Consider the following 14,943-nt stretch of genomic DNA (forward strand, 5'->3'; position numbering starts at 1 on the left):
CGCGGTGCTGTGCGGGGTCGCGGGTGGGCACAGCCCGGGGCGGGGGGAATAGGGATGGCGGTGGGACATGTGCACGACGAAATGGAGTGCCCCGATCCCCTCACACCCCGCAGCACCCTTCACCACGCTCCCCCATCCACTCAGGACCAGCCACGCGGCCCCAGGGCAGCCCAGCGGGTTTATTGTCGGAGGGGACATACAGAACAGCCATGCCAGCCCAGGGCACCGGGCACCCCGGCACAGCCAGGGCTTGGCACAGAAGCGGGGCGAACGCAGGGACTCTGAGTGTCCCACAGCAGGATCCATCCCCCAAGAGCTGCCCGCAGCCGCATCCGTCCTCCCGGGAGCTGCAGGATCCATTCCACCGGGGGCTGTGGGTGCCCCACGACAGGATCCATCCCCGCGGGGGCTGGTGGCAGGGACAGAAGGGGATGGCAGGGACAGCGGGAACGGGTCCTTTTGCCCCCTGGTCCATAATGTATATAAATATAGAGGCTGTGTGTATCCATCCTATGTATATATGTACATCGGGGGGCTGTGCCGGGGTGACCGGCACCCCCGTGGCGACCATCACCGGGGCGCCCGGCCCTTCACTTGAGCCACGCGTCGCTGTAGAGGGAGCGGGCCTTGGCGTGGCGCCGGGACGCGGCGCTGGCGTTGAGGACGGCCACGCTGCGGCGGCTGGAGCTGACCACGTCGGTGACGAAGCCGGCGCAGTCGGAGCAGACGTCGCGCAGGACCGAGCCCTGGGCGTAGATGTGGGGGAATTCCTCCTCCACCCGGCGCCAGCACGGCCCCGAGAGCGAGCTGCGGCACAGGGTACCCCGTCAGCCCCCGGCGGGGGAGGAGGAGGGGAGGAGGGGAGGAAAGCTCAGGAACTCACTGGAAGGGCTCCCTCCGGCGCAGCGGCACGGCCTTGGGCAGCAGCGAGCCCGGCAGGCTCTCGAAGCCCAGCGCGTAGACGGGGATGTGAGCCAGCTTCTTGGAAGGCATCTTCATCTACCGGAATGCGGGAGTCAGGGCGGGATGGGACAGGGACAGGGATGGGATAGGGATAGGGCACACAGGGATGCAGATGGGTCAGAGATAGGTACAGTGACAAGGCAGGACAGGGACAAAATGGGGCAGGAGAGGGACAGGGCAAGGGCAGGGGCAGGGTAGGACAGGGACACAGTGGCACTGCTCAGAGCCAGTCCCTTACCTTTAGACTGCAGGAGCTACAGACAGACCTGGGGACACAGAGAGGTGGGTGAGAGGGGCCATTGTGGGGACCCTGCTGCTGCCCCCCCCAGCCCCGTGACACGGCGCAGCTCAGCGCAGCTCAGCATGGTGCTCACCGCTTGCAGAAGAAACATGACGCAGGCCAGGAGAAGAGAGGGAACTTGGCCCTGCAGCAGCAGCAGACCTGTGGGCAGAGCAGGGTCAGCTGGGGGCAGGTGGGGGGGGACACATGGCCCACAGTCCCTCCAGCCCCCAATTCCCACCTTCCCCCTCCGCAGGCTGCTGTACAGCTCCTTGCTCTGCAGGAACTTCTCCATCTCGGCCTTGACCAGCACTCTGCGCACGTTGATCATCTCCTCCACAGTCAGGGCCAGGCTCTCCACGGGGTGGCTGAACTCCTGTGGGACAGGGGATGATGTCACACCAGACTGTGGCACAGGGCATGGTCCAGAGCACTCCTGTGCCAGAGCAGAGCATCCCTGGCATTGGCAGAGCATTCCAGGACAGCCAGAGTATCTCCAGCACAAGGACACCCCAGCCACCATGTGTCCTCACGCCAGGCTGCCATGCACCCATGGACATGCTTGCCTGGTGTCCCCAGCCCCAGTGTTCCCAGCTGGCGTCCCCAGAACCCACCAGCCAGAGGTGCTTGGAGCTGCTGGCGGGGGCAGCGCTGGATCCGTCCTCTGGCCTCTCCTCCACGGCGCCGAGGGCAGCCCGGGGTAGTGCTGGGCCATCTGGCAGTGGGTGGCAGCTGGCGGGGACAGAACCTGCAGGGAGGGACAGGGAGGCCGTGGCAAGGACGTGTTTCCCGGCGCCACCACTGGTGAAAGGCGCGGCACAGATCCCCTGGGGACACGGACACGGGGACCCCTGGCGGTACCTGAGCGGGGCCGGGGCTCGGGCTGCAGCGGCTCTGGGTCCCGAGGCGCAGCCTGGTCACCCCCCAGCTGACTCTGCAGCTGTGCCAGGTCCCGCTCCGAGAAGGAGCGATCCCGCTTCAGCGGCACCTCCGTGGCTGGGGAGTCCTCCTCCTGCGAGGCCATGGGCACCGTGTCACCAAGGGCACCCCGGCACCCCCCGTGTTTCCCCACCTCTGCAGGTTCCCCCTTGCCTCGGAGAGGTTCATCTCCTCCATCTCGGCCAGGGTGGGCGCCTTGAGCAGGACGCGTGGCCGCGGGCGCACAGGCGCGGCGCTGGCCGGGCACCGGGACAGCTCGAGGCAGGAGCTGGAGCTCAGGTGGCCGGCGCAGGCGTGCGGGATGCAGGGCAGGGAGCTGTATCCTGCGGAGGGATGGGCTCAGCGCCGTGGGGATGGGCACACAGGTGGCATGGCACAGCGGGGAGGGGACACCGGTACCTTTCTGCTCCACGGGCCGGAGCTTCCGCTCCTGCCTGATCTCCTCCAGGATCTTCTCGTGGAGCGTCCTCTGCTTCTGGGGCAGCGGCCGCAGCCGCCTCTCTGATGCCTGTGGGGTGCACAGATGGGACCTCAGGTGGTGGCCGTGGCTCGGGGATGGCACCGCCAGGGTGGGGATGGCACCGGTGGGACCCACCAACACTGTCACGCCAGCAGGTGGCCTGGTGCTGGCACTCACCTGCTTCAGGGGGGGCCGGGAGCGGATGAAGTCGAGTATGAGCTCGTGGGCATCCTTCTTCACCCGGGGGGGGATGTCTCCATCCACCTGGGGAGGGAAGGGGGTCAGTGCTGGGCTGGAGGGTGGCAGGATGGAGGGCAAGGGGCTGGCACGGTGGCCATGCTCACCATAACTTTGCGGAGTTTGTAGTTGCGGGCACGGATGTCCTGCATGAGCATCTCGAAGGGCGTGAGCTGGTACTCGGTGGGCAGAGGGTTGAACTGCTTCTCCTGCACCTTCTTCAGCTTCACACCGTGCCGCAGCTCCCGCATCAGCTGCACCCACAGCCGGGCCTGGGGGGACACACGGACACGGCGTCAGTGCCCACCCGTCCCCGGCACGGCCCCCATGCCCGGCCCTGCTGCCGTACCCAGTCTGTGTTGCGCAGGTTGCCCAGCTCCGCCGCCGGCCGCTCCTCCTCTTCCTCATCCTCCTTCAGCTTCTGCAGTAGCTGTTGAGGCACGAGATGCTGTCACCCTGTCCTGGTGGCACTGAAGGTGCAGCCAGGACTGTACCATGGAGCTGCAGCACTGAGCTGCACCCCAAAACACCCTGATTCCCAGCCAGCATGGCAGTCCGGGAGAGGGTGTATGGCCAAACACCGGCACCAGCAGCCCTGGTTGGGGTGGGCAGAGGGGGCACTGCAGTCTCCCCGGTCCCTTGTCACTGCAGGTGTTTTCCCCAGCAGGGCAGTGATGCCAGCGGGCACCCATGCTCACCTCCTTGGCATCGCGGATCTTGGCGAGGAAGGCCATGAGCTCCACGGTCTCTGCGAAGAGGGCGCGGCAGACAGCCTGGTAGTGTGCCGGGGCGCCGGCGGGGTCGGCCAGGCGGGCGGCACAGCAGCGCATGGCCTGGCCGAAGGTGCGCACAGAGCGAGGCGGCCCCTCGCCCCCCTCCTCCTCCTCATCCTGCCCCCCATAGCCCTCGTCGGCCGTGGCGCAGCCGCTGTCCTCGGAGTCGCTGTTGGTCATCAGGTCGATGAGCTGCTCCAGGCGCGGGCTCAGCTCCCGCTCCTCGTTCTCGTCCAGCCCCCAGTCCAGCGCCCGGTACACGGCAAAGCCCAGCGACTGCACCATCTGCGGGAGATAGCACTGGCGGGGGAGCGGATGCACCCTGGCACCAGTTGTCCCCGCCCCCTCCTTGGTGCTGGGTCCTGTCCCAGGACCTGTGACCCCCGGGCGAGGGGGGCAGGCGGCCGTGCCCACCCCACACCGGGCTGTGATGGCCCCCACGTACCTGGGCTTCGGCGGAGGGCGTCAGCAGCGCGGGCAGGTCTGGGGGAGGAGGGCAGAGTCACCGCTGGCACCCATGGCCCTGTGCTGAGTACCCCACCCCGCATCACCCACCCGCTCGGGCTGTGGGGCCCCCACCCTGAGCCGCTCACATCCCCAGCTGCTCCTCCCCCCAGCTGGGATCCCTTCCCTTGCTCATCCCATCCTGGCCTGGTCCCAGGGCATGGCTCCATGGGACAGTGGGCACCTGCACGTTGAGCCCTGGTATCAGGCAGTGCTGGCACAGCCTTCTGGAGGGCACATTGTGGGGGCACAGGCACCCATGTACCCCTCACCCCCGGGGCTGGAGGGAACTGAGAGCTCTACACCCATGGGGAGATGCCCCCTGCACCCATCTGGGATGGTGGGCACTGGCAGTGCGGACACCAGGAGCGTGGGTACCAGCAGCACAGGCACCAGCAGTGTGGGGACTGGCAGCCACAGCTGGAGCATGGCACACACAGGGAACCCAGGACACGCTTGTGGGCAGCTTGAACCCCCCTGGCAGCTGCAGGACAAGGAACACGAGTGGCCTCTGCAGTGTCCCCAGGGCTCCTGGCTCCGCTTCCCTCATTGTTAGCTCTGCATTGAGCTGATCAATGCGGCAGCCACAAGGATGTGCCAGTCGTGTGCCAGCCGTGTGCAAGACAGGAACGGACAGGAAAGGCAGCACAAGTGGTGGCCCTGCCATGGTACCACACACAAGCCCATCAAGAAACCATGTCCCAGACTGTGCCTGGCTCCCACTGCAGTGCCAGCCTCTGGGATGCCACCTGCTGGGTCCCAGCAGGTCCCTCCAGCTACTGGGGCACAGCTGAGGAGGGAATTCCCAGAGGATAGGGGACAGGAGAGGTTCCAGAGGGTGCTGCTGGCTCACCCAGCCTGGATCCAGCCCTGTGCCCTGGCAGAGCTGCAAAGCCACATGCCAGGCCAGTGCCACCACCTGCCCTGGCACCCGGAGGCACCTGGAGCCCTCAGGCTTCACTGTGAAGGCTTCACTGTGAAGGCTTCACTGGTTCTTCCGTGGGGAGATGGCTCGGGTTGGCACAGAAGCAGCCTGGGAGCAGGAGGTGGCACAGTGGCACTAGTAGGTGGCACTGGCAGGTGACACCGGCTCCAGCCCTGCGGTAGCTCAGGGCAGGGTGTGGGACCGTTCTCATGCAGGACCAGTGGAGCCGGTGTGACCACGCCATGCCCAGCTGCCACAGGCACGTGCCATGCCTGTGCGTGTCCCTGCCCTGGGCATGGAGCCACCTGATGCGCCCCGGTGTCTGTTCAGCCACCGGCACCGAGGACACACAGTGACCCCGCAGTGTCCCTGCCCAGTGTGGGCGAGGCCACACAGTGACCCCATGACACCAGGTGCCATCGCTGGTGGCCTTGCTGTGGGGCGAGACGGGTGGAGACGTTGGCCATGCTCCAGGTGCTCCTTGTGGCGTTGAGCCGCCCCGGTGTCACTGCTGGCAGCCAGCCTGGTGACACCCCGGAACCGTCACAGCCATGCCTGGCAGTGCAAGGCACCTGTGGAGGGATGGCTGGGAGGCCAAAGGGCAGGGATGGGGCTGTCCCGTGTGCCACTGCCTGGGTCTGGAGCGGAGGACAAAGTCCTGGGTGGTGCAGATGTGGGTGACAGGTGCCTGTGCTGTGTGGGTGTCCATGCGTCCGTCCGTCTGTCCTTGCTGTGTGTCCTGCAGCCCCATGGTGGGTGCCAGGACCACGCAAACGTCCCCACCTGGCTCCAGCCTCCCTGGGTCACCCGGGACACCCAGTGCTGGTGACCTTGTTGGTGCCAGTGCCGATAGCAGTGCCACACCAGTCCCAGACCCCCAAGTCACCAGCCCACCCCCTCCCCCAGGCCTCAGCGCAGCCCTTCCACTGATACCGGCAGTGCTGGTGTCAGTCCCCCTCGCCAGGGCCAGGGCTTGGGGCTCACCCTCACCCCTGCCCGGTGTTGCCTTCCTGCTCCCCGCTGCTGGGACCGGCCTTTTTTCCTGTTCTCACAGTCTCTCTGGCGACCCCCGGCACTACTCCCCTGCTGCCGGTGCCTCGGTGCCTGCCCCGAATCTCCGGTGCCGCTTCTCCTGCCCATCTGCTGCTCCGGTACCGGTTTTTCCCCACCGCTGCCGGTGCGCCCCCCCCGCTGCCGATACCCCCGGTCCCTCCGCGTCCCCGACGCTGGTGCAGCACCCCCTGCCGGTGCCGGTAAGTCCCGGTGCCGGTAAGTCCCAGGTCCCCGCTCTTTGTGCTGGTAAGTCCCGATGCCCCGGGTCCCGGTGCCGAGAAGTCCCGGCGCCAGTAAGCACCGTACGCTGCTCCCGGTGCCAGCAAGCACCGGTGCGGGTAAATCCCAGCGCCTCGCTCCTGGTGCCAGTAAGCCCCGGTGCTGGTAAGTCCCGATATCCCGGATCCCGGTGCTAATTAGCCCTGGTGCTGGTAAGCTCTGGTGCCCCCGTGCCGGTAAGTCCCAGTTCCCCGTTCCTTGTGCTGCTAAGCTCCGGAGCAGGAAAGCCCCGGCGCTGGATCCCAGTGCCGGTAAGCTCCGGTGCCCCGCTTTCGGTGCCGGTAAGCAAGCCCCGGTGCCTCGCTCCCAGTGTCGGTAAGCTCCGATAAGCCCCAGTGCCAGTAGGTCCCGGTGTCCCGGGTGTCGGTGCCGGTAAGCTCCGCTAAACCTTGGTAAACCCCGGTGCTCCGCTCCCGCGGTGCCGATAATTCCCAGTGCCGGCAAACCCTGGTGCCCCGCTCCCGGTGCCCGTAAGCCCCGGTGCCCCGGTGCGCCCCGGTGCCCCGGTGCGCCCCGGTGCTCCTCAGCAAGTCCTAGTGCCCGTAAGCCCCGGTAAACCGCGGTAAGCCCCGTTTGGCGGTGCCGTCCCGTCCCCCCACCCCCCCCCGCGCGGGCACCGCCCGCTCCCGCCCCCCCCGGCGGCGGCGGCCCTCACCGTGCGGCGGGGCGGGCAGGCGGACGGAGCCGTCGGCTCGGAGGCGGATGTCGGCGGTGCGGAGCGGCGCGGGGGCGACGGGGGCGGCGGCGGCGGCGCGGCAGCCCTGGAAGCAGAGGGCCCAGGCCTGCTCCTCGTTCAGCGGCTGCTCGTAGCACTTCAGCACCTCCTCCAGGGACAGCTCCCGCGGCGGCCCCGCGCCCGCCCGCGCCATCGCCCCATCCCGCACCGCCGAGCGCGGGCGGGGCGCGCCGGGCGGGGAGACGGGGCGGGGCCACGCGGGGCCACGCCCCAATTGACCACGCCCACGCCGTCTCCCCATCCCGCACCGCTGGGGCGCGCGGCGGGGGCGGGGCCACGAAGGGGAGGGGCGGGGCGGTGGGGAGAGACCCCGCCCCCCCCACCGGCACCGGCACCGGCACCGTCACCGGCACCGGCACCGGCACCGCCGCAGGCGCCCGCCGGGAGGGGCCCCGGTGGCGCTGGGGGGCACCGGGCGGCTCGGGACGGCGCGGGGCCGGGCGGTTCGGGACGGTGCGGTACAGTAACGGTACGGGGCGGCACGGCACGGCACGGCACGGCACGGCGCGGTGAGCGCGGTACAGCCTGGCACGGCACGGCATGGCGCCGTGTGGCGCGGCACGTTACAGCACGGCTCGGTACGGTGTGACATGGCTCGGTACGGTTTGGCACAGCTTGGTACAGAGTGGGATGGGGCAGTAGAGTGTGGCATGGCACAGCACGGCTCGGTACAGTATGGTATGGCTCAGAATGGCACAGCTTGGCATGGCGCGACACAGCTCGGCTCTGCATGGCTCAGCAGGGCGCATCACAGCTCAGTACCGGTGGCACAGCTCAGCACGGCATGGCTCAGGGCAGTACAGAACAGCTCAGCACCGATGGCACAGCTCGGCATGGCATGACATGGTACGGCACAGCTCAGCACAGTGTGGCACAGTACAGCACAGCTCGGCCCAGGCTGCCAGGCTGCAGGGCTGGGAGCAGGGAGTGGTTGTACTGGGCTAACTGGGTGCAGAGTGCAAGGTTCGGGGCACACAGCTGGGCACAGGACACAGGGCGCGAATCGCAGGGCATGTGCTGGTGGCAGTGCCCAGCATGGGTGCAGAGCAGTGCTTGGTGACAACCCCGAGGGACATGAGACCCCCCTGTGCCCCAGGAGGAACAGGGTGTCCATGGCCCATGGCTCGGCCCCAGCCCTGGCTCTTGCCCCATGGAGCCCACATGCCACATGTGGGGCAGCACATGCAGGGACACGATGGCCTTGGCACCAGGGTCACCTGGGGACACACGAGCGGGAATGAGGGCAGGAACATGGGATTGCCAGTGCCCACGGGGACTCCTGCCACGAGGCACCTGCCCTGTGGGGTGCTGGGGGAGCCCTGGGGCACTTGGCTGGGATGAGGAACTGGCACAGGGAAGGGGCCAGGCTGGGACAGGAAAACTTCCTGGAGGGAAGGACAAGAGCTCCAGATGCCAGAGTGGTTTGGGCATGGCCAGGAGCAGCAGGAGCTGGGTGAAGGTACCAGGATGAGCTGGGAATGGGAATATGATGTGGGGGGTTGGCATCCTGCAGCCACTGGGAAAGTCTAACATGAGAGCAGGATCACCTTTGGGCACCAGCTGGTCCCTTCAGACACATGGGGAGGGCAGGATTGTCCTGACGGAGCAGAAAGGACAACCAGTGCATGGGAAAGGTCAGAGGGAGCAAATGAACACTCTTGTCATGATGAGCTTCCTGTTTCCATGATGGAAGGAGAATAAAACCCTGTCTCAGCTCCATTAACCAATGAGCATAAAGTGGGATCAATCCCAGAGCTGTGCTGGCAGGGCTGGGATAGGGATGGAGCTGACACATGACTGCTCATCTGTCCCACATGGCCAAAGCGCTGCTCCAGGCCTGGAGACATCTATCAAAGAGCCCGGGATGGAGGAGAAAAGCCCTTCAGTGCCCATCCCAGAGAACCTGAACAGTGCCAGCTCCATCTTTGGGGAAGAAAATGGGATAATGGAGCTGGAATACCGAGAAACACAGCTCTGCATGGTGCCCTGGTGTTTGAGAAGGGGGAGAAGGGCTATGGGTGACCCAAGGTGTCCGTGCATCTCCGAGAGCGCTCAAATGCCCCATGGGTGGGTGGGACCACGTTGCAGGGAGTTAGGAGCATGGTGCCAGCTTCATCTCCAGCTGGATCCACGCGGGATCCTGCACAGCTGCAGCCCCCCGGAGCAGCTCGTGGCCACGGCGCCGACATCTGGGTCTGAACTGAGAGGTTTGAACGCCCCGTTTACCCTGTAATCAGCCGGTTTGGAGCCTGCTTGGGAAGCAACTTTCCGGGAGGAAAGCTGCCCGTGCTGGCCACCGGAGCAGGGCCGTGCCGTGCCGGCTGCCAGCTTTCCAGCGCCTCTGGACACAGCCGGGGCGGCAGCGTCGGGATGGGAGCAGGAGGACGTGCGGCGTTTGAAGGAAAACCCACCCTGCAGGATTCGTGGGAAGGCATTTGCATGATAAAGCACGGAGCCCTTTGCTTTGGGTAAATCTGTAATTAATATGGAATCGTGGTGTAATTAAAAGCTGCCAGCGTGGAAAACACAAACAGAAGCCAAGCGTGTGTGTGGATGAGGGAAATAGAATTAAACCCGAAAGAAATAGGGGGGAAGGAAAGATGAAGAGTTTGGGAAATGGTGTCAGAGCACTATGGGAGGGTTGGAATTCCTGGCTCCTTCAGTGTGGAAGCAGGATAAGGCACGGAGTTGGGATGGAGGGCAGGCAGAGCCCTTCCCCAGCCACCTGCAGCAGGGCTGTGCCCCTGTTTCCTTGTGGATAATCCACTCCCGTGGGTTTCAGCTCTCATATGCAAAAAAAATTCCTTACAAAGCCACAGGAACCTGGGATGACTGCACAGAGCACCTGTGGGGTGGATGTGCCTCTCCTGCCTTCCCTCCATGCTGCAGTAAACTGGGAACATGGAAGGAGGGAGCATTTTACTTGGCAGTTTGCTCCTGCTGTGTGCTGGCCTCGGATATGGCTGGAGTTTGAGGGGGGACACTCTGAGACACACCTTGGGGACATTCGGGACCACTCCAGAGGCATTTGGAATACCCTTGGGGACCTCAGGAACACCCTGGGGACCTTGGGGACACCATGAGGACTTTAAGGTCACCCTTGGAAACTCCCTGGAGACCTTGAGGACATTGCAAGGACCTTGGGAACACCCTTGGAGACCCTGGGAATAAACCCCAGGAGCACTCTGGAATGCCGAGCTCCCAGCCAGATGCCTGCTGGGGCTGGTTGCGATGGGGGATCCCAAAATCTGGGGCTGCCCAGACCCCCCCACTTACCCCCCCCCCCCCAAAATCTGGGGCTGACACAAACTTGACGACGGCATTGGGGGTTAAAGCGACTCAGGAATGTGACTCTGGCAAGGATTCCCAGGCTCGGTGCCGTGGGGCCTGTCCGCAGTGGGATCCCATGGCACTGTCAGTGCTGGATGCGCCGGCACTGCCGGGAAGTTCTCCCTGGCTTGGCATCATGTGCTGCTGACTCACACCCTGCCAGGGCCAGCACCACAATAAACCATCCCACATCCCACGGCCAATCCCAGCCGGAGCTGCTTCCAATGGTGGACACCCTCGGGGGCTTCATCTTTCAGTGAAGAATGACCACTGTGGCTCCAAGCCACGGTGGCCAACAGCAGTGGTTCATTGTCAGGAAGGATCAGATCAGAGGGAAAAGCCCTCTGGGAATTCTACTCTGCTCCCTGTGAAACTTTGCGGCGATTCTGGACATAAAGAGATCTGAGGAAAAAGAGGGAGAGGGGTGTTGGACACGGGCCTGGAGTGCCAGGACAAGGGGGAATGGCTTCTCACTGCCAGAAGGCAGGGTTAGATGGGATACTGGGAAGGAATTGTTCCCTGGGAGGGTGGGGAGGCCTTGGCACAGGGTGCCCAGAGCAGCTGTGGCTGCCCCTGGATCCCTGGCAGTGCCCAAGGCCAGGCTGGACAATGCTTGGAGCAGCCTGGGACAGTGGGAGGTGTCCCTGCCCATGGCAGGGGGTGGGAACTGGATGGGCTTTGAGATCCCTTCCAGCACAAACCATTTTCTTCCAATCCAAACCATTCTGTCATTCCATGATTTATTCCCCCAGCAATGCTGGTGATTCTTCCCTTTGGGATTTCCAGCCACTCTTGTCCCCTTCCCTGGGTGGGATCAGGGTCAGCAGCATCCTCACCGCTCAGAACTGACAGGATTGGAGTCCCCCACCCTGTCCCCCACACTCTGCAGCTCACAGCCCGTGCGGAGCGGGTCCCCTCACGGTGCCCGACCCCCCGTGTTGTCCCACATCCCTCCGTGTCCCCCTCCCGACACGGCCGCGCTGCCCCGCCGCTCCCGCCGCCCTCCCCAACATGGCAGCTCCCACCTCCGCCACTACCAAGAGGGCGGCGGAGGGGCGGGACCACGCCGCGCTTCCAACCAATGGGCAGAGGCGGCGGGGGGACGCGAGCGCGGCCGCTCTTCCGTTCCAGCCAATGGGGAAGGCGGGCTCGGCCGGCGGGAGCCAATGGCGGCGCGGGCTGGCGTGGCGGGAAGCGGCGGCCCGCGATGGCGGGCGCGGGCGGGAGGAGCTGGCGGGACCTGCTCGGTACGTGCGGGCTGAGGCGGCCCCGGGGCGAGCTCCGCGCCGGGCGCTCCCCGCGGGGACCGCGGAGGGGACGGGGGGCGTGAATGTCTCCTCTCTGCCCTCATACACCCCTTCTGTCTACCTGCACACACATCTCTCTGCCCCCACGTCCCGCTCCATCCGCCCCGCTCTGCCTTCCTCAAGGCCCCCGAGCCCTGGTACACGCCATCTGCCCTCATGTCCCCAGTCTGTTTTCTTCGCACCCCCGCTCTGCCCTCGTCCACCAGCAGCAGGGAGCGGGCGGTGATCTCGGGGTGCCCTGGGAACACGCTGGTCATAAACCCAAACTTCTCAGCAGGGAGAGCCAGGAAGCGGAAAAGCCCCTTTGGGAGCGAAGCGGAGCTCCAGGAAGCGGCTCTGCGGCTGCTGGAACACCACCAGAACCTGAGTGACCTCCTCCTGGAGGTAGGAACGGGACAGTTCAGGGTGGCATAGTGGGAGATCCCAGCTGGAGGTGGGTGCCAGTGCTGGAGTCAATGTCCCAGGAACAGAGCTTTCCATGATACGTGGAAAGAAAAACCAACGCTGTAGGAATAGATGAAGTTGAAAGGTTTGTGTTGGAGAAATGAGATTGTGTTACCCCTTTTTTATCAATGTTTTACAGACTAAAAATGGTTAAGCGTGGTTTGGATTTGGGAAATCCAGTACATTTTCCTTTGAGTCAGACCTGGCTTCTTGTGAATGTAGGGAAAACAAATCAGGAGAGACTTGGCTTTTCTCTGAATTGCCAACCACTTCAGACTGACATGACTGTCTTCGTGACAAGCTTGTCTTGAGCCGCTGTTGTGATTTGGCCACGTTCTCCCTCTCCTCACACACTGATTTTACAGCTGCAACAGATAATGTAAATATCTCCCATAGTTCAGGATCTTTCTTTCTCTAGAGAATATTTCTCTTTATAAAAAGAAAAAGGGGATTTAACTAGAAAATGATCCAACATTTGGACATGTTTCATCAAATATTTATGGCCACGTGGCTTCATAGAAAGGACTTGAAAGATAGAGATTATAGAAATTCTGCTCCTGGTGCTGCTGCTGAGCTGTTTGGTCCCTGGGGATGAGGAACTTCGACCTGTATCTCCTTCTTTCTGGATAAACTGACAATAGCTAAACATACGTCTCTTGTAGGGTGCCATGAAATCTCTGCTTTTCCCTTCCCATGTGGGAGCTGTGTGTTAATTTCACTTCACTACAGGGATAGGTTTGTAAATACGTGTGTCAGACATCTAAGAGTTTTATGGTTTTATTTGCTTTCCAGGTGGGAGATTCAGCCAAGCCAGATGTGCAGGATGGGGCTGAGCACCGGGGAGTGTCACCAGAGTCATTTATAGGTGAGCATCTCCCAGGCCAGATGTGGGGAAGAACTCTTCCTCAACACTGAATTTTTGCCTTTAAATGCAACCCTAGTCTTACTTTCTTTTCATTGTTCTGGTCTTGTTTCTTACTTACCTGGTGATGACAGTTTTCTGCTTTGCTCTTTTGTTTAGTCTCTGTTCTTCAGGAACAGGCCTCAAAACTGGGTGTGCCCACAGCAACCTTGGCAGCCCAAAACGCTGTTGCCAACGTGGAGCGGATCTGCCAGGGTTCTGCCAGCCCCTCACGAGTCCCACTGCTGAACTCTGACCAGAGAGTAAGGGGAAAGCTTTATCTTTAATTTATCAACAAAACAGCACTGTTAGGTTTGACTTTAAGCCCAGTTTATCTGCTCTGATAAAGCCCCAAACACGAGCGGGCAATTATTCACTGCGGTGTTTGATTTGCTTGCAGAAGTACAAGATATATAAGAAGAGAAGTTTAGGCCTTTCCCCTGAATTCTCTCCACCATTTGACCCTTTAAAAAGCAGCAAACAGGGCAAAGCAACAAATGGTTTTTCTGATAATGTCTTATTCACAAAGGGAATTATTTCTTCTTCATTTCTGGGGTGATGCCAGAAGAGGTTGTCCTGCTTGCTTCAGACTGTGAAGGATTTGCTGGCAAACAACATGTTCTGTCGCTCCCTCTTCTGCCAGGAAATGTGGAAAATGAAGGTGAGAACTCATGGAGAAACATTGTGGTGTTACAGGCCATGAGATTTCATCCACGGGATGTGGCATCTCTGAATTCCTGAGAATGACTGGTCTTCCTGACCTTCCAAAAGCATGAGCTGGATTATAAATGGTGGGGGTTCTTGGTTATTTTGTTTATTTTAGAGCAAGTTCAGTGGCAATTTCCTTGTTTCTGCAGTGGGATTTGCTTTTTCAACTCAGCTGAGGTTTGGAGTTATTTCAATTATTGGGAACTGTCACAAAAGGATATTGACAACACCTTGGTGATCAAGTGCTGGTTTTGGGGTGCTCTCCAGGTCCAGTGCAGGAACTCCCAGCTGACTGTGGGGTGGCACAGTCCCAGAGCCCTTCATGTGCTTTGCCAGCAATATTCCAAGTGTCTTTGACATCCCGGTTCTCCGCTTTGTTTACCTGGGAAGGGCGATAAGACAAAGTGAGGTCACAGAGAAAGAAACCAGATAGCAGATAACAGCTTGTGCTGCCTCACAAACGGGATGTCTGGATTTCATTTGGGTGTGTTTTGTGGAGACAAGTGGTGCTGTGAGTGGAGTTAAGGGCTTTTTATGAGTGGGGCAGGTCTGACTCCTCGCTGCTCTCATGGGAAAGGAGGAGAAGGCTGATCTGCCCGGATAAAGGGCCGTGCTCTAGTCTCAAATATCCGCTCCTGAGCTGAAAATAGAACCTGTGTGTTTCACAGGCTGATTAAGCTCTCCTGGTCCTGGGGCAGACATGGGGATAAATGAGAGATAACTCTGTAACTGAGGGCGTTACAGTAAGAATTAGGTTGTGAAGACAAATTATGTGGGCGAGTTTGGGGTCAGGGATGAGGCAGCTGCTGGTCACCACAGGAAGCTCCTGGGGCTTTGACTTTCCCCTGTGCCCGAGGCTCCCAAATGCCCCTTCCTTCCCAAGGTAGGAAGGTTTCCTGAAGGTGTTGGTTCTGCCTGGAACGATCAGAAGCTGCTGTTGCACCTTTCCCCTGCCAGGTGCACCCTGCAGTGCTGTTTTGCTGGCTCAGGACTCTCTGGGGTGTGCTGTTCTGGGCAGGAGCTGGAAGGGATGTTACAGGGCAGCAATTTGATCCACACAGGAGCGATGCCTGGTGCACATTTTTGCCAAAGGTTGTTAATTTT

The 14,943-nt window shown here is 62.0% G+C and overlaps 2 protein-coding genes across 8 annotated transcripts in view; one reads left to right on the top strand and one right to left on the bottom strand.

The window, feature by feature from the left end:
* Positions 1 to 85: 85 nt before the first annotated feature.
* SPIRE2 (spire type actin nucleation factor 2) lies at positions 86 to 7,348 on the bottom strand. Of its 5 annotated transcripts, none has more exons than XM_039558545.1 (15): positions 7,069 to 7,348; positions 4,098 to 4,135; positions 3,578 to 3,937; positions 3,229 to 3,309; positions 2,987 to 3,151; positions 2,820 to 2,906; positions 2,582 to 2,690; positions 2,336 to 2,505; positions 2,105 to 2,255; positions 1,858 to 1,991; positions 1,485 to 1,619; positions 1,338 to 1,405; positions 1,202 to 1,229; positions 884 to 999; positions 86 to 746 (listed from the first exon to the last, which is right to left on the bottom strand). In XM_039558545.1, the coding sequence occupies exons 1-15, from the start codon at positions 7,280 to 7,282 to the stop codon at positions 101 to 103; spliced, it is 2,502 nt and encodes an 833-aa protein (XP_039414479.1). In that variant the 5' UTR covers positions 7,283 to 7,348; the 3' UTR covers positions 86 to 100. The 5 variants fall into 5 exon arrangements, with proteins under 5 accessions (XP_039414479.1, XP_039414480.1, XP_039414484.1 ...); XM_039558546.1 differs by lacking the exon at positions 7,069 to 7,348 and adding an exon at positions 6,072 to 6,250; XM_039558550.1 differs by lacking the exon at positions 7,069 to 7,348 and adding an exon at positions 6,015 to 6,117.
* A 4,325-nt stretch (positions 7,349 to 11,673) lies between these two features.
* Positions 11,674 to 14,943, top strand: part of FANCA (FA complementation group A) — a 32,633-nt gene continuing 29,363 nt past the window's right edge. For 2 of the 3 annotated variants that reach the window (XR_005602900.1, XM_039558411.1), the window contains exons 1-5: positions 11,674 to 11,726; positions 12,061 to 12,170; positions 13,023 to 13,095; positions 13,252 to 13,394; positions 13,697 to 13,792. Coding sequence is in view for 2 of the 3 variants with exons in the window: in XM_039558411.1 (XP_039414345.1) it covers positions 11,687 to 11,726; positions 12,061 to 12,170; positions 13,023 to 13,095; positions 13,252 to 13,394; positions 13,697 to 13,792 (462 nt within the window). In the remaining variant the exon portion in view is untranslated. The remainder of the gene's footprint in view (positions 11,727 to 12,060; positions 12,171 to 13,022; positions 13,096 to 13,251; positions 13,395 to 13,696; positions 13,793 to 14,943) is intronic. The other variant, XM_039558412.1, reaches the window with a different exon arrangement.

This window comes from Corvus cornix, chromosome 11, assembly GCF_000738735.6.
Source record: "Corvus cornix cornix isolate S_Up_H32 chromosome 11, ASM73873v5, whole genome shotgun sequence".
In the NCBI taxonomy this organism is placed as follows: domain Eukaryota; kingdom Metazoa; phylum Chordata; class Aves; order Passeriformes; family Corvidae; genus Corvus; species Corvus cornix.